The 18287-nt window shown below is 41.7% G+C and overlaps 1 protein-coding gene across 5 annotated transcripts in view; it reads left to right on the top strand.

Annotated features, from left to right (window-relative positions):
• tab2 (TGF-beta activated kinase 1 (MAP3K7) binding protein 2) overlaps nt 1-17936 on the top strand; it is a 116841-nt gene extending 98905 nt beyond the window's left edge. The window contains exons 3-8 of one of the 5 annotated variants that reach the window (XM_030404679.1): nt 2338-4024; nt 10823-10983; nt 12149-12242; nt 13828-13923; nt 14728-14811; nt 15807-17936. In XM_030404679.1, coding sequence (XP_030260539.1) covers nt 2338-4024; nt 10823-10983; nt 12149-12242; nt 13828-13923; nt 14728-14811; nt 15807-15946 — 2262 coding nt within the window. In that variant the 3' untranslated portion in view covers nt 15947-17936. The remainder of the gene's footprint in view (nt 1-2337; nt 4025-10822; nt 10984-12148; nt 12243-13827; nt 13924-14727; nt 14812-15806) is intronic. The other 4 variants (XM_030404680.1, XM_030404682.1, XM_030404681.1 and 1 more) reach the window with 4 other exon arrangements.
• Nucleotides 17937-18287: the final 351 nt, after the last annotated feature.

Genomic DNA, 18287 nt, shown 5'->3' with positions numbered 1-18287 from the left:
GCTGATGTTCATTTCTTTGCAGATTCTTGCCTCTTTGGATTTCCTCCAGACTTTGTTTCGGGCCGTCCGCGTTGCAAACTGTATGATGATGGGCCATGGCATCTTGTTATGTGCAGCATAATTTTTTTTCCCCAGACGATGGACCGTGTCGACCATTTCTCTGAGTTGTCAACCGCTACTGGGATCACCCTTGTGAGAATACCGACCACCACGTCTTTTGTGTCCTCGTTTTCTCTTTCTTTCAAGCCCAGAAGTCTGAGATCCCACCGTCTTTTATATCTCGCATTTTCAAGGCACATTTCTTTGAGGGAGCGGTTTTCATTTGTCAGAGTCTCAATTTGCTTCTGCATTTTTCCAATGTCCAATCTTCGACTGCTTTTGAATTGGCCTCTATGCGAGATTCAAAGATTTGGAGCCGCTTGTCCTGCTCATCAAATCTCATGAGAACTGCTTGAACAGCTTTCGAAAATACTTTTGTTGCTCACCTCCATTTCTTTTTCTTTCGTGTCCTTCTTCTTGATTTTCTTTGGGTTCGGACTCGGCAGTGGCGTGTGTTCATTAGTAATCCCTTTTTGTATCTCCATCTCCTATATCGTGTTTCATCGCATGCCTCTTGCATAGTTGTGGTCCAACATGGTAATGTTTTTAGCGTTAGCCATTAGCCTTTTTCATTCGGTGCAAAGTTCGGAACTTTCTTGTGTAACTTAGCTGGTTCAAAAACTTGTTTCCTGATGCTGGGTTGGTTTCCTGTGTTTCCTTGTTTTGTTGGTTCTTTCAAATGCCAAAATTAGGACTTTAAAAGTAAACTCTTTCTGCCCCTGCTGAATATGCAGCCGCTCACTCCGCCATCTTGACACTCCCCTCCACTTGTTTCTTAAGGTGGGGGGTCGGGTGGGCTCTGCAGGGATTGGCTCTGGTGCGCACGTGACTATAGTGGCTATGGTTAGCAATGCTAACGGAATTCGTTAAGCATTTATGGAAACATTTATTCACGGTGTCATTGTAGTCCAAACAAATGCAACGTTGCACACCACTGAACCACGCAGCAGCCTTGTTGAAAGTCTCAGGTCAGTCTGATCCTGATCCGCAGAGATATTTGAGGCAAACACACACAGACAGACAGAGATTCCTTGCTTTTATAGAGAGATTCTTTACGTTGTCACATAAAATGACGTGGACACGTTGCGTTTCTATTTCACAGCGTTTAGCATCTCCTCAACTGTCTGTTTTACATGCTCTGCTGTATTAGACCCACCAAACTAGTGCGCATACCTGCACGCTGTAACTCGAGAGTGGAGTCAGTGTGATGTAATGCAGAGATGGTAGGGCACACCGGGGATTCAAAAACTCCAGATGTAGAAGAAAACCCTGATCCTGCACCACGGAGATGAGCTGGTTATCCAGAGAGATTAATTTGATGACCCTCTCTGTAATATTTGTGGACATGTCGCTGAGGATATTTCTCTTAACTTTTGAAAGTATCCGCAACTGTTTGCTGCTTCGTGTCCTTGCCTGTACTCTCAAGTGAACACGTTGTATTCTTTGAGTGTTTGTTTTGTATATTCCATATCAACTGAGTAGTATTAAATGCAGCTCTGCAAAACGGCAGATGGCAGACTGCTTTCGCTTTCTAATTTAAGTTCTTTTCACACTGCAGACATTTTATCCACAGGTTTGCCAGAGTAACGCTACACACGCGTCTGCATTCTGCCACAAATTGCGCTTTGATGTTAAAAAAAATATATATATCGGGCTTAGGTCGACGTTCAAAATTGCCAATACCGATCAGCAGAAAAATGCCCAGATGGGCTCCGATCCCGATCCTACAGATCGGATCGGGATATCCCTAGTTATTACATCTAACTGGTATCAGCCTCAAAAGTCGTGTGTTGACTGAGCTTTACTGCTAAGAATTGTTTGAAAAAAGAAATAAATGTGCCTCATAGTATTGCTAAGAGAAGGACCGAAATGAATACAGACCTAACATCAAACATAACATAACAGGACAAAGGTGCAAGATAGAAACTGAAGGAAAATTACAAATGAGTGGTAACTCAATGTTAATTAAACTTTGTTTGATGTCAGCCTGTTTGTTTGAGTGTCAGTACCTCCATATGGTTAGTATAACAAATGAACCAGGGAAGGCCACAACTGTGTTTCCTAAACCAAGATGTATAAGCAAGCTAGACAAAACAGAAAGTATACAGAAAAGTTACAGTTTAATAAGTTGGTTAATAATGTTGATGGTATAGTGTAGGTATGAATGTTATTATCTTTGCCTTCACCTGAAACTTTGATACTGAATAATAAGTTAAATCCTTCTATCTTTCCTTTCAGAACAACAACAATTTGGACGCCTGCTGTGAATACTTGTCCCAGGTCAGTCCAGGTTACCTGTATAGTGAGGACGGGAATCTTAGCTTTTCTGACGACCCCACCTTCACCAGGCTTCGTAATCACATGACCCAGCTGAACCTGGGCCTGCAGTCTCAGAATGTGCATGTGGCCCCAGTTCGGGACAGCCTGAGAATGAACGGCAGCCGGACTCTGGCCCATAGCCTGAGTGACGGGCCCCTCCAGACAGGCCAGGCCAGTGACTTCTTTCAGCAGGAGCCCCAGTCAGCCCCAGTGCAGGTGCCCTCCAGCCTCAATGTATTTGGTGGGATGGAGCCCACACGCAAACCACAGCCTCCACAGCACCTCGGACTCTACCCTCTAGGTGTCAAAGGAACGAGTATGGGTGCCCAGCAGACACCCCGCTTCAACCCCATTACCGTGACTCTAGCCCCTAATATCCAGACAGGCCGCAACACTCCCACTTCTTTGCACATACACGGTGGGCCACAGTCGGGCCTCAGCAGTCCACAGGGTAACTCTATCTATATCAGGCCCTATGTTAGCCAGACCGGTACGACCCGGCAGAACCAGCCGCAGGGAGGCAGGGCACAGTACAGCCCAACCTCCCAGCCCCAGCAGCAGATCTACCAGATCTCACACCCGTCCTCCCTGTCCGGCTCCTGGTCCGGCCCTCAGCACGCCTCCTCACATACCTCACAGCACCAGACCCAGGGCCACCAAACCTCTCATGTCTACATGCCAATCAGCTCTCCCACAAACCCCCAGGCACCTTCCTTTCTTCCCACCGGAAGCCAGGCCTCTTCCTCCGGTGTCTCCTCATGCTCTTCTTCTTCCTCCTCCTCCTCTGTCATGCCCACCTCCCTGTCCACAATCAGTCAGTACAACATCCAGAACATCTCCACTGGCCCACGGAAGAATCAGATAGAGATCAAACTTGAATCTCCTCAGAGGAGCAACTCCACAACTACAACAGCCGTGCTGCGAACAAGCAGCGGGCCACGGTCCTGCTCCACCTCCTCCTCCTGCCCTTCCTCTTCTTCCTCTTCAACTGGGGTGGCTACTGTCCCCACTACCCCTCTCTCCATTGGAGGCCCAGGTCTGAGCCGCAGCCAGCCCACTGTTTACATCTCTGCCAGCCCGCCTACTGCTGCTACCACTCCCTCTGAGGAGGCCATTGTGGCCTCAACCGGCTCCCGCTCCCAACCCAAATTTTACATTTCTGCCAACGCCTCCAGCGATGACAGTGGGGGTAGGAACCCTCCCACAGTCTACATCTCAGCCAACCCACCCTTGCAGGGGCCCTCGGGGGCCAGGAACATGGGGGGCCAAGTGAGCATGGGCCCCGCCTACATTCACCACCATCCCCCTAAATCCCGTGCCTCTGTGGGAGGGGGTGGCACAGCTTCTTCCCCACGTGTGGTGGTGACTCAGCCCAACACCAAATACACTTTTAAAATCACGGTGTCCCCCAATAAGCCCCCAGCCGTGTCCCCAGGAGTTGTGTCCCCTACTTTTGAGCCCAACAACCTCCTCAGCCTACCTTCAGACCACCACTTTGTGGAGCCAGACCCCCTCCATCTGTCAGACCCGCTGTCGCCACATAGGGAGAGGCCAAGTGAGCCTCGCAGACTCAGCATGGGCTCTGATGATGCAGCATACACACAAGGTGAGCAATGCTGAGTGTCATCAGTGATCAAGATCCCAATCTTTATGGCCATATAGAACACTAAACATAGAAAAATGAGAGTTAAAGCATTCACAAGTTGACAAAAATAACATAACAGACTCTTTTCCTAATACATATTGACTTAGTTTTATGATTATTTTTACTTTTTAATACTTGCATAATTGCCAGTTTTGCAAAGTGGTGTCAGACAGTTTCTTAAAGCTACTTACTCAGATCAACAAGTTTGTGAATACATACTTTAGATAAGGAATTAACGTCCACAGCTTGAACCAAACAGACAAAGATGTCCAAAAAATTGTGTATACTGTGAATCATCATCAGGTAGGCCTCTGATATATTCTTAGACCTCTGCTTTACTGTTTATTGGTTGTTTAGCAAATGGCTAAAGAGCACATAGTGATGATGAGGCAAAAAAAGATGTTTTTCAAGCAGCCTTAACAATGAATAATACTACTCAGTTTTTTTGCTCCCAGCAGAGGGTCTAAATGCTTTTTCCACTGGAGCCTGCCAAGAAAGTAATTTTACTCTAAAGTATACTGTATGTTTTTAAAGTCTCTTTCCATAACATTGAGTGTAATGCAAGTCTTGAGCCAAACTGAGTATACTTGCTGTCACCAACGCTTAGCCAGTGGAGAAACACTGCTGCGTGTCCATGAGGTAGATAAAAGCATAGGTGACTCGCTCAGTGAGGGCTGGTGTGGTGACAGCAGTGTGAGTCCTCCGCACTGAATGCTGTGTTTGCTCCGACGACCCCTGAGACTGGCGGATTCTGTAGTGTGAGTCAAACGTGTCCGAGCACACTGCTGTTTCCTTTTTTGGACTTTTCACTGTATTACGTGTGAGTCACCGGCTGTGGCTCCCGCACTGCCGTGACTACCACCAAAAGGGGTTTCACAGTGGGCGTGCTGACTTTGCTGACCCTCAGCAGCCCACTTTTCTCCTACTTTATTGACTCCAACTGAGTCATGTTGTACCTGATAATGCAGCACCTGTCACCACCTGACTATTAACTAAACATTAATGTGTGCACAATTCACAGCAAGAGTGTTATTGTTTGGCAGCAGAATAACGTTATTGTAATTACATAATTGTGTTGATGACAGTTCTGATTGATCAGTGAAGGTGTCCTACAGACCACAGACTTTAGTGTTATTTGATTTAAACTGATGTAACACCTGGTGCCAAAAGAAATGACTCTTTTTAATCTGCAAGCATTCCTTTTGAGCCTGTATGTTTTTTGAACCCATATATTTGTTTTATGTGTTTGTTATTGTTGGTTTAGTTGGTTAGTAATATCACACAGCCTGAAACAGAATTCATTCAGTCAGATGCATACCAGGTCATTCACTGATAATATTGGATAATAGTGTGACTCATTGCCTCCCCAAATTCCTGAAACTCAAAAACAACAATTAAAGGCGGGCGTTGGAGATTCTGTAACTGCATGACCCATTTGTCACCTCAGCTGGATTTAGTGCAGAGTTTAGGAATAACTAGACATTGTAATGTAGAGGAACTACCAAGTTTTTCGAGTTTGACAGTTATTGGAACAGACAACCGACATCAAGAGAGTGATATGTTCATCTAATCAGGTGTAAGACAGGTTCCTGTTGATGTCTGAGTAAAGAACTGTCTATCATCTGTTGTAGACTACTTGAAATGACAAGAAATAGTGGGATGGGTTTGCTAAGTAGAATCTTCATAATTAGTAACATGAAGTTTCTATTTGTGTATATTCACCTGAAACTAAGAACTGCTAGTATCTAACTACAAGCATTTAGATAAATCTAAATTTCCATTTTATTTTGAAAGTCCTTTTAAAATATCAGACTGCGACGGTGTTCAGTATAAAATATGAATCTTTTTAATACCAATATTTCTCAGACCCACCTCAGTACATAAACATTATATTACAAAAAGCAAACATAAATGTGTCTGCAGTGCATTACAAGTGTCAAAAACATTACCCTTCAGCACACACCTCTCCCTGAGCTGGACGGCTAAGCTAAAGGCACGTACCTCTCTGTTCGTAAAATCCAAATGTGGCCAGATTCTGTCATCACTCACTGCCCATAATTGACTTGTAATGTTAGTGTTATGTTCACCCAGGTTTCAATGCAAGAGAGCAGCATTGCAATGTAACTTTACAACTTCTCCCACTCAACATAGGGTGCAATCTTCTGATTATGCTATGTTAATGCATTGATGCAGAATCTACCCCAAACACAGACATATCAACCACTGCTTTCAGAGAAGGCCTGAATGTTTTTGGCCACTGTAGTAGGAGCATGGTGAGGTTTTTTTTTTTTAAGATTTTTTTCTGGCATAGACACCTTTATTAAGCAGTAGACAGATAGGAAATATGGGAGAGAGAGGGGAATGTAACATGCAGCAAAGGACCTCCGGCCGGAATCGAACCGGGGTCGGCTGCGTTTATGGCATGCGCTTAAACCACTCAACCACCTGCCTGCCCCAGGTGAGGGTTTTTTAAGTTCAGTTGGTTGCAATCTGAAACGTCAGCGCTAGATGCCACTAACTTAAAACGGTATATCTTGTGAAATGATAAATCTGGATGGTGTTTTAAGGAGAGCTGTACAGCATATCGTTTCAGCATTGAAATCGCAATGTGTGAATGCACAATGGTCACACCACAGGACATGAAGTGTCAACTGTTTTGTTCTTACATTACATTCTCTTACACATTTAGGTTTAATCAGTCTATTAATGAATTAAATGATAATAATGTGAATCATAAGCAGTGTTGGGCACGTTACTTTTAAAAAGTAAGTAGTTACAGTTACTAGTTACTTCTTCCAAAAAGTAACTGAGTTAGTAACGGAATTACTCCACTATAAAAGTAACTAGTTACCAGGAAAAGTAACTGTTGCATTACTTTTAATTATTCCCCTTTTTGAGTTCGGCATTCATTTTAGCATACTCGGCATCCATGTATTTGTAAAATGTCTTCCTGCATGGCGGACCGGCCCCTGTTCTCCCCAATATTTTTGCCAGTGAGTGCTCTGAAGGAGTCTGAGTCAGGTGTTGATAACAGGAGCATGTTCTCAACAACATACCTGTCTATCATTGCATTCACTTAAGTATGTGTCAAGCTGGAGCAGAAAAATCCAGCTGTAGCTGCTTGGACGGCTCCGTGTCCTTCTTTGTTAGCGGAGCTCACGTTAGCCACACCTGGCCTGCTGTCATCATCAACAGTGTCAACAACAGTGTTTTTGGCCACTAGTTTTGTAGAAGCGTGTGTCGTTCAGAGATGATTTATTAGATTAGAGTTGCTTACAACGGACGTGGACAAAAGAGATTAAAGTAGTGTCTTTATTTTAACTTTGAAAACGCCAACTTTCCCTCCGGACTCGCCATTGCTGCAGCTGACCGCTGCTAGTTAGTGTGTGTGCGAGGCTGCTGTGTGCGTGTGTGGATTGTGTGTTAACTGAACACTACCTCTGATTGACCATCACTTATGTGGCTGTCCCGCCCCTCCCTCCCTAGCCAGGCTAAAAAAAGTAATAAAATAAACAGCTCTGCAGCTCCGGTGGCTGAGAGTTGAGTCGGATGACAACAGCTTCAATTAGCAGCTTCAGTTTTTTAAAAGTCGGTAACGGTAACAGTCTACTGGAAACCCCTATATGGCCCATACTAAACCCAGAAATGTTGTTTCCTATGAACTTTTATTATTAAAATGTTATCTATAGGTTTAGCAAATGAGATTAAGCTTGGTTGGTAAAAGTTGCATGTTGGGCAATTTGAGTAATTAGCATAATGAGCTAATTAAGGGGAGACACTATAGGTGAAGAATAGGGACATTTTTTTTAATTAATATATATGACCATGAAACTTCCCCAGTTGATTACCTACATTAAGACAATTATTTTTTGCATTATGAGTTTTCTGAAATTGTATGTTTGAATATGCAAATTATGCATTATCTAATTAAATATGTGCCAATTTGCATACATTTCCGGAACATAAATCTAAACATTGGATAAAGCCAGGTTCAAAATTCTTGTTTCATTTTGTTGACATATTATAGCCAAAGGTTTTTACAGAGGGAATTTTGGATATCTCTTTTTATCACTCATAAAACATAAACAGAAAACAGAAAATACTGTCAACAGCCATAAAAAAAACTTTTTTCGCCCTGTTTTTTTGAAAAAAAAAATGTTATATAAATCAGGCTATGAATGATATATGAACAAACCCCTCAGTTAAAACCTTCATGATATAGATAGGAATTAAACTGGAAAGTTTGGTGTATGTAAGTGCTTCTGAAGTGTGGAGGTTTTTGGCTCAGAGTATGAGAAAAAACTCAGTTTGAGAAAACGACCTTTAAACAAATGTATTGTATAAGAAATCTGTAGAAGGAAATAGACAAAGTGAAGTAAAATGAACACCTAAATGTGTATTTTGGATGTTTTCTTTCCACTAGTCTGAAAGAAGACATGTTATTCAAGCAAAATAACCCAAAATCTCAAAATTGTCAGTGCATAAAAAATAGTGTTTTTGCCTGCCACGTTTCCCCTTAATTGCGAGAAACTGAAAATAGCTCTAATTTTGCTTCTAGTTAACTTGAAGTTTCATGGTCATATATATTAGTTAAAAAGAATGTCCCTATTCTTCATCTGTAGTGTCTCCCCTTAATTAGCTCATTATGCCAATTAAGCAAATTGCCCAACATGCAACTCTTAGCAACCAAGTTGAATTTCATCCACTAGGCTTATAGATTACATTTCAATCGTTTATAGGAAACACAATTTCTAGGTTCAAGAAATTTCCAGTAGACTATAACGGCATTGTAACAATGGAAATAGTAATTAGTTAGATTACCCGTTACTGAAAAAAGGTAACGCCATTAGTAACGCCATTTATTGTAACACCGCTATACCCAACACTGATCATATGGTGAATCAGAGAGCCAAACACAATGACTGTTCAATTGTGACACATCTGGCCTCATTGTAGCTGAACTAAAATCAGCAGCTCATATAATATATAATAGTCATCTTCATTTGGCTTTTTTCAATGTTCACACTATATTTAGCTCTACGAGTGTTCGGCTGTTTGAGATCCCCATTTTTCCATTCCCTTCTTGAACACTAAGCTCATTCTCTCCTACTGCGTGGCGTAGGTAACAGTGTAGCTAGAAGACATTTTCACACGAGAACTAATGTATGATCACCAGTCTGCCATCTTCCTGTAATTTGTGAAGTGGCATGTGTGTAGCAGTGGAAAAGGCAGTTGCTTATCACTGAATGTGTGTGTAGGAGGTGTTACAACCTGTCAACAGATGCAGGAACTATCATGAATTATAGGAAACATGTTGTAGAGACTTGAGCAGATCATGTGCATGGTTAAGGTTTTGTATTAAGCACTGCAGCAGAATGTGCCGACAGCAGTCTTACTACAGCAGGTGATGAAATACAGACCTATGGACAACGTGAGGGATCTGATGTGGCTTCTCTGTATCTCCGTACACTCAGATATTTTTATGCACAGAGAATTATGCTGAAAACTGGTATGACTGGTGTGTGCAGAGATTAGCCTGTGTGATGAAAAAGTGTCAGTGCTGTACACCTACTGTTCCTGGAAGGGATTATCAGCCTTCGTTTTGATCTACCACTTTTAGTTATAGGCAGTTTCTCAGTTTTCTCACTCAACATTTCCCTCTTTTGATGATCATGCAAAATTAAGGATGTCCTGATCCGATTTGCAGGATCAGGGCAATATGGGCATTTTCCACTGATCAGGGATCGGCAATTTTGAACGTGGACCCAAGGCTGAAGTCAGAGCACAATTTGTGGCAGAAGTCAGACACGCACATAACGTTACTGTGGTAAACCTGTGGATAAAATGTATGCAGTGTGGAAATATTTTAAATTAGAAAGCAAATTGTAACATCTGCAATACATCTGTTTCGCGAGGGGGTAACAAAAGAGCTGCATTTAATACTACTCATTTGATACGATGAAATATTACAGAGAAGATAACTAAATTCATCACTCTGGATAAGCAGCTCATCTCCATGGTAGAGGATCAGATTTTTCTTAATCATCTGGAGTTTTTGAATCCCCGGTATGCCCTACCATCTCGGCATTACATTACATTGACTCCACTTTCCAGTTACAACGTGCAGGTATGCACACTAGTTTTGTGGGTCTCATACATCAGAGCATGTAAAACAGGAGGAGATGCTGAATGCGTGTGAAATAGACAAGCAACACGTCCACGTCATTTTACGTGACAGCATAAGGAATATGAAAAAAGCAATGGATGATATGGAGGTACCAAGCGTGGGCTGCGTCTCACGCACTTCAGCTGGCTGTACACGAGGGTCTGCTGTCACAGTGCAGCGTCACAGACTCACCTGCTAACACAAGGAAGGTGGAGGACAATGTTGCAATAGCATATGCAGAATAAGAAAGAGCCATATACAAAGCCATATATAAAGTATATACTTTGTTTCAACAAAATAAAAAAATCTATTAAGGAAGGGCTTGGATGCAGATACTGTTTTTGTTAATGCAGCTGTATTATCCAGTAAAATATAAGTTTAGGCTAAGTATCGGATCGGGACTCGGTATCGGCATTTACTAAATATTAAAGGACTCGGATCGGGGTAAAAAAAAAAAGTACATGAACATAGAACAGAAGAAAACAGCTGCTGATGTGTGTGTGTGTGTGTGTGTGTGTGTGTGTGTGTGTGTGCGTGCGGGTGTGTGTGTGTGTGTGTGTGTGTGTGTGTGGGGGGGGGGGGGGGGTGTCCAGCGTTGTTGGTCCATCAGAAGGCCCGCATGGATAGGCTGTGGCACGAGCTGGAGCTGAAGAAGAAGAAGCTGGAGAAGCTAAAAGAGGAGGTCAACGAGATGGAGAACGACCTGACCAGGAGACGGATGGAGAGATCCAACTCAGCCTCCCAGATTCCTTCTGTAAGATTATTCAGGGATTTCAAATGTGTAATTGTCCATTTTTGAATTATTGTTTTGATATGTGGTAATCCATTCAGTTGTTTTTGTGTAATCTACTGACAAACCAACACCCAAACTGACATGGATAAAAACATTGGTGGAGGTAATAATGATATGAAATGTGAGGAGAGGTAGAGGCTTACAGTAACAAGTTGTTTTCAACTCTGCTCCACTCCATATTTTGTACAGTAATACAGGGCAAGCTACATAGGTTTGCCAGTGAGCTCAAAACTTGGTGAGGCTGAATTAGGATCAGGCTGATACTAAAACAAGTCTTTACTGATATTTAAGTGGCACAGTCAATACACTAAACATCAATTTGACAGCATGAAATACAGAGTGACATAGCAGAGATGGTGAGCAGATAGAAAAGTCATGAGAAACAAGTGTATAGTTTTAAGATAAAGGTCTCCGAACATATTAATCTCTGAATGTGAAGAATTCTCTATCTAACATTGGAAAATATCTTGTTTCTTTGGGAAACCTGCCAACTCACATAATCATCAGGTATAGTATGATATAACTACATTTGGTGATATTTCTCAGCTAACACCAGGTAGAATGTAGAAAAGTTTTAAAGGGAAAATGTCAAGAAACTCTATCCAATGTCTTTCATTGGCACATCTGTCAAGTTCTAATCATGATTTGATTAGCAGTTAACTCAGAAATGTATGTCATTAAGAGTCATCAGATAAAAGAACTCACAGTTTATGTCAGATTGACTTCAAAGTTCATTCTGGAGCTCTGCAGTGAGTTGAGAGAAACTGCAGGAACAGGCATAGTGACAGTTCATAAAAAACATAAAGTAACTGTTTTTTATTCATTTTCAACTTCATGTCAGAACTGCAGCTGTGAGTTTGTTGGTCTCAGCTTCAGATGAAGAGCCTCTAGTTTTTTGTTGAGTCAGAGTGGCTGTAAAGGGTTAATTGCCTTGTGTTGCTGAGCTCAGTAGCTCCTTGGTTCAGAGTTGTTTACTGAGGCGAGCCAGCTCAGAGATTGAAGCAGCTTTCACGCACACTCACTCACTCACTCACTCACTCAAAGATGTGTTCCATTGACTTAAAGCAGGATGTCAAGCCTGTGTGGCAACTAATCCATCATCCCCTCCTGCCTCATTCTCTTTCAGCTCGAGGAGATGAAGCAGTTGCGATGCAAAAACAGGTTACTGCAGATCGACATCGACTGCCTCACCAAAGAAATCGATCTCCTTCAAACGAAAGGTAGGATTCTGTGTGTGCCTCTCTCTGATATTAAGTATAGAATATTTGCAGCTATTTGGGTATTTTAAACTTGCACACAGCACCTGTAAATGACTGTGTTCTGTATTGATAAAGTCAACAGCAAGTCATTGAGTGATCCTGTGCAGCTGTAACGCACAGTCAGGCCTGCTCATATCCTCTCCAAACACACGCAGTCAACCTGCTGCCATTGTGCTGTTAACTACCAGCTCTTCCTGAATTACATCCTGTTGCTGGTTGGTAACAAGGGATTTATTGGCCCCCTGGCAGCACTCCATTGCCATCAGAGGTCGAGCCACCAACCAGCCCGTGAAGAGAGGCAAATGAATGAATGAATATTACCTCTCACCTACTAAAGTCATGAATCTGGTGAGAACTAGGATTTAATCCCAGACATTTGCTGTAACCAGTTATGGAGTAAAGTCACACTCATCTTTTGTGATTTAGATTGTTTTAATGTTCTGTGACTTCCTAGTTAGTTGGGGTACACAGAAGTCACAGTTCGGTAGATACCTTGGTTTTGGTGGCACGGTTATGTTCAGCAGCCCAAAAAACCCTTCCAAATGCATAAGGTTAGTTTTCATGTATTTTCAACTGGGAGTAGTGTAGGTTATAGTTGCTCCACTTAAACACAAGTCATATTTCAGTATGTCTTTGGCCTCATGTGCTTTCACATCTAGAGGTTGCATTAAACAGTAGGGAGAAATTGGTCTTTGTTGGGGGTTTTTTGCCTTGCACTGGTGATTGACACATCTGGATGATACCATCAAATATGCAATGTCTGACATGTTTCTACTCACATACAACTGTCGTACAACACCAACACACTGTCTGATCCACTCCCTCCGAAATCTTTCCACACAGCCGATTTGAAAGAAGCAGTCAGGTTTGCTAGCTCCGGAGTCTCATTTGAACTGACCATAGCTCATAGTCACAGTGTCTTCTTCATCTTCCTTTTTTTGCGTTCTCTTCTGCCTCTGTTGTTTAATGGCTAGTGGTTGAAAAACAGCTATTATGTGCAATGTTTCCACTTTAGCTTGGAGTGTGGATCAGTACGGTTATTCTTATGCTCTCACCATGGCATGATGCATACACCACCATGCTTACATACCATGACGTCACAACTGTTTGGTACAGACAACAGGATTCAGGATGACTACATACACTTTTACACCACTAATGGTTGTAGTGCATAGTGATGGCTGTAATTGTTTATTAGGATTGTTCCCTGATATTCATCATTTATTATTGTTACTGTGATTTTTTTTTTTTTTTGTTTCAGCTCCTCCTCCTTTGGGTTTTGTTTGTGGGTTAATCAGACCAACCCGATACCCCGGTTTGTGTATTGTTTTCTGTGCATGTTTTAGAGTCGCTGGAAATGCAACACATGGTTGATTTTTAACATCCTGCCACACACTAGCATCACTGTGATGATTGTTCTATATAAAGTGTACAGTTGGGGTCTATATACAGGATTTTCTCACTGCAGGTGTAACTAAAAAAATGTAAATCCTATATTAAATGGAGAGTAAACCTGTGGTTCCACTCTTTGTTCTTCTGTTTTAAGGACCACACTTTAATCCCAGTGCAATCCATAATTTTTATGACAACATTGGATTCCTTGGTCCTGTCCCACCCAAACCCAAAGGTACTTTATCTATTGGTAAGTTTAGAAAAAATTGCATGGTCATGGCTGGGCATTTCATATATTTAGATTGTATTCATTTAACTTACTGTTGGCTTTACTACATTAGCACTGTCTCCTCAAGTTATCCCATTCATAGATTATATATGGTATATTGTTTCCATTTATTACCTAATGTGCTATTGTTCGTTCTAAGTCAGTCATGTGGTCACTAATCAGTTGTATTTTGTGATATCCACCTCTCATTTATTCATTTGTTTATTCATTCATGTATTTATTCCGCTCTCAAGCTGTACTTACTGACTTACAGGACAGTGTTGGTTGTGTTGCCTATAACTGTGTTTACTGAAACAGTGTGGATTTGGACTGAGCATGCGGGCCCAAATATGCAAACAACCAGAATAAACCCTAAAGCTAAATCTAAAAGGTTAATAGTACTAACTTCATTTATGCCATCATGGTTGTAGCAATCTGGGATGTTGAAAGCCAGTGTCTAAAAACAGAGACCTGCACACCAAAAAGCCCCATCTGAAGGAAGTTTATTTGCTGGCTGACGTTTTGAGCACAATGCCCTTCGTCAGACTTCCTCATTGTGCTTGAAATGTCACACAGCAAATCAAAGTTGTTTTGGTTGTGAATCTCTCTCTTTTTTAATAATTTTTTAAGATATTGGTTCAACCCTGGTTATGGCCAACTGACTACTGATATCATCATCTCTGCACTTTTCTTCTTCCCCCCACCTGCTCTGTTATCTTTATCCTTCCCCCTCCTGTCATCCATTCATGCCTCGCTCTGTGCTGTGCTCCATTATGCCTGGGCCAGACAGGAGAGGAGGATGTAGATATAATGTGACCTCTGAGCTCATGATGGAGCCCTCTTCTGGTCCTTCCACTCCTCTTCCACTTGGTTGGTATCTTCTATCCTCCATCTCTTCTTTCATTCTTCGTCTTTCCATCATCTCATTGGCAGGAAAAAATACAACAAAATACAGCAAATGCACATACAATAACAACGGCCCGATTCCCTTTACTAACACCTAGAAATGATGACAGTGCCAGCATGCACGAGTGAACACACACACACACACACACACACAGAAACACACACGATGCATGAATCCAACAACTGATCGAGCAGAGAGGAAGCAGAAGACTTTAATTCCCTCCTGACACACACACACTGTAGGATTAAATCCCTTTATAAAGTGCGCACCCACACGGACACACACATACACAGCTGCAGTTTCCTATGCTATTACTGCACCCACGATCAAGAAAACAAAAAGCAAAAAAGATCCATATTAGTTCAAAAATAATCTAGTGTGAGTGTAATGTGCTTCAACTAAACAAAAAATGCATCTTCTTATTTACAAGGTCAACAAGCTTATTTAGAGCCTCAATATTCAAAATCTTCCTTGTTTTAATGTACCAGGTCTTTAAGTTGTTCTTTTGTTCTTAATTTAAAGAATTGCTAACATTAAGTTTATGTAAAAGAAGACTGAAATGCAGCATTTTCAGGTTATGCAACACCTCACTGTCCAGAGTCACATGAAGCAGAGAGCAGGGGGAATTTTGACCCGAAACCCTGCAAAATGAACTGAATTGAGTGCCTGCTTAGAGTCCTAAAGAGGTCAAACTAAACTAGATGCACTGAATTTCTTTTAGGGTTTGTTTTTGTTTTTTTTACCATTTTTGAGCAGAAGACCTGTTGCTGTGTTATCCAAGTTCTTTTTAACCATTTAGCCTATAGACTTATTTCAGGTTACTGCCCACAGTACTGCACTGCATGTAAACAGACTAATACACAAATGTTCACGTCATCACAGCCACATGTATATGCCATGTTGATGTTCCTGATAGATAAACTTGTCCTAACCTCCTTCTTCTTCCTCTCTTCTTTAGACCCGGGCAGTAAGGTTGTGAAGCCCGCCACAGACCAGGAGGAGGACGAGGGCTTGCAGTGGAGCTGCACCGCCTGCACCTTCCTCAACCATCCCGCCCTCAACCGCTGTGAACAGTGCGAGTTCCCACGGCACTTCTGAGCCAACAAGGCTGCGACGCGCCGCCCCCTCCTCTGCCCACCCGTCTTCTACCAGACTAGAATATAAAAGGGCCCTCTCTGTTTCTGTGTTGTTGTATGAAAACTCAGACGGGTCGTAGTCACCGTGCACCATGCGGCCTTTTTTCCTGGATTTTTTAGTTTTTTGTTTTTTTGTTTTTCCTCCTGTTTAAGGTTCTTAGAATGCTGTCCACTGAAGGCTTGACTGGATAGTGTTTACAGCTTGTGTTTTTTCATAAAGGCTGGCAGAGTCGGATGATACCTCACCTTAAGAGACTTGGATGGCGTGGGGTCACCTCCCCCTTCTCTGCTCGACGGGTGACACTGGGGATACCTCGCTGCTCCCACTTACAGTATTACGAGTGTGGCCCTGCAGTGTGACAGCGCACATACACACACCTACACACATACATTCACACACAACACAGGTGCCAATGTGCCTTTTGCTGATTGAATTTTTTTGTTTTTCTTGCTCTGTGGTGGCATGAGCGGGGGATTGGGAACTGTGTTCAGCCGCTCCATCTGAAGGGAAAACTAACAGACTAATGGTGGACTTAAAGGTTTGTTTGCTGTTTGTAGAGGATGTCAAAGGGGGAAGTGGCAGTGTTGCTGCCACTCAAACATGCCTCTTGTCCTCCCCCATCAGTATCCTATCTCTTCAGACATGAGTTAATGAAAAAAGAAATTAAGTTGCATGCTTTGTGTACAGTACACGGTGGCAGAAAGTCCCCTTGAGCTTTTTACTGTACATAATTTTAGAATGTGCCTTAAAAGCCTTCTTCCTCACACTATGAATCACTTGTATTTCCTGTAAGTATAGCTTTATAGACTTTAATAACTTTTTGTCTTGTTTGTTGTTTCCCTCTTTCAAACAAATAAGCACCATGCTCCCTTTTTTAAGCTTTTTACTTGATTTCTGTGAGAGTTGAAGCCTTGCAGAAGGAGAGGAGCAGAGCAGTAAAAACCCTTGCAGTCATCATGAAGCTACATCTGCCCGGTCCGTTCATCACTTGTGTAATTGCTGAGTTTCCTGTGTACGATCTGCAGATGCAGCCTTTTTTGTTAGTGTTTTTCTTCCAGGACACCAAATATGTGGGGACTGTTGGGGGAGGGAAGGGGTCAAAAAGCAAAATTACAAACTGCCATCTTATCTGACAACTGGAATGTAGGTTTAATGTGTGGGGACGACTACACCTCAGTGCAAAGAGACACTCATTTTCCAGTACAATCAGGATGTTACTGCAGATCAGAGTGCTCCTGGAACAGCTGATTGGCTTCAACGTTTCCATGTTGCTGTGCACCTGAATTGGGTTTTTGTGAGTTATCAAAGTGAATATGCTTCTGTTTCTATGATGTAGAAATACTGTCATGGGTCCCATGTCTACTAGACAGCAGGTCACAGTTACATCTTGGAAGCAGATAAGGTAAAAACATTTTTTGTCAAAATGCAAGCACAACACGACTGTCCACTTTGTATACTCTTATTTTTTATTTGGCTCTTTTCATCCTCCTAAGCTTTTATTAATGAGGGTGTTTCTAAAGTTTACTTATGGTCATTAACTTACCTTAACTCTGGAGTAGTTACTTTGTTTTTTTATTTTCCACATTTGTGAAAATTTTGCTTTGCATCAGTGCCTTTAGAATTATTGAATTTGTATTGATAATCTATTCTGTCACACCCAAGTGCCATTTTTTAAACCTAAATTTTAGTATTGTTTAAACCCATTTAAAAGTAGAAGATTAATTATTGTCTCTTAAGCACTTAACGCCATACTTTTTTCTTCTTCCAACCCAAAGAAACCAGTTTTCAGCTTTACCTGCACCTTGGTGTGAAGAGGCAGTTTATTCATGTTTTATCAATGGAAAAAGATAATTTGGATTTCTAAAGTGTTTTTTTGATTTTAGCTGGGAAAACTGTCTTTGTAACAGATAAGTTATTTGTAAAAATAATTAAAAAAAAAATCTATTCTGAATTTTTTGGTTCATCTTTGTGTTACAATGTTTGTTGATGTTGTAATCCACCAGGGGGCAGAAGAGACCGATGCTGGTTGTGGTAGAGGCAGGTATAGAGTGACCACCAGTGGTGAAAAGTAACTTCAGTATGTCTACTCAAGTATTGTTTACATTTTGAATTGAATGAATGAATGAATTGAATTACATTTTTTCTGTTACTTCTGTCGCTACGAATCTATAATTCAGAAGCACATATTCTGTTTTTACTCCACTATATTTATAGAATAGTTAATTCTGAGTCTGATAAAGAATACAAAATATAATCATCAAAAGAAGAATAAGATCAGTCCCACCTTTGCCAGCTTCCACAT

Source organism: Sparus aurata, chromosome 22 (assembly GCF_900880675.1).
Source record: "Sparus aurata chromosome 22, fSpaAur1.1, whole genome shotgun sequence".
In the NCBI taxonomy this organism is placed as follows: Eukaryota; Metazoa; Chordata; class Actinopteri; order Spariformes; family Sparidae; genus Sparus; species Sparus aurata.
Note: the sequence above shows the minus strand (reverse complement) of the source record. Positions and strands in the feature narration are given on the sequence as shown.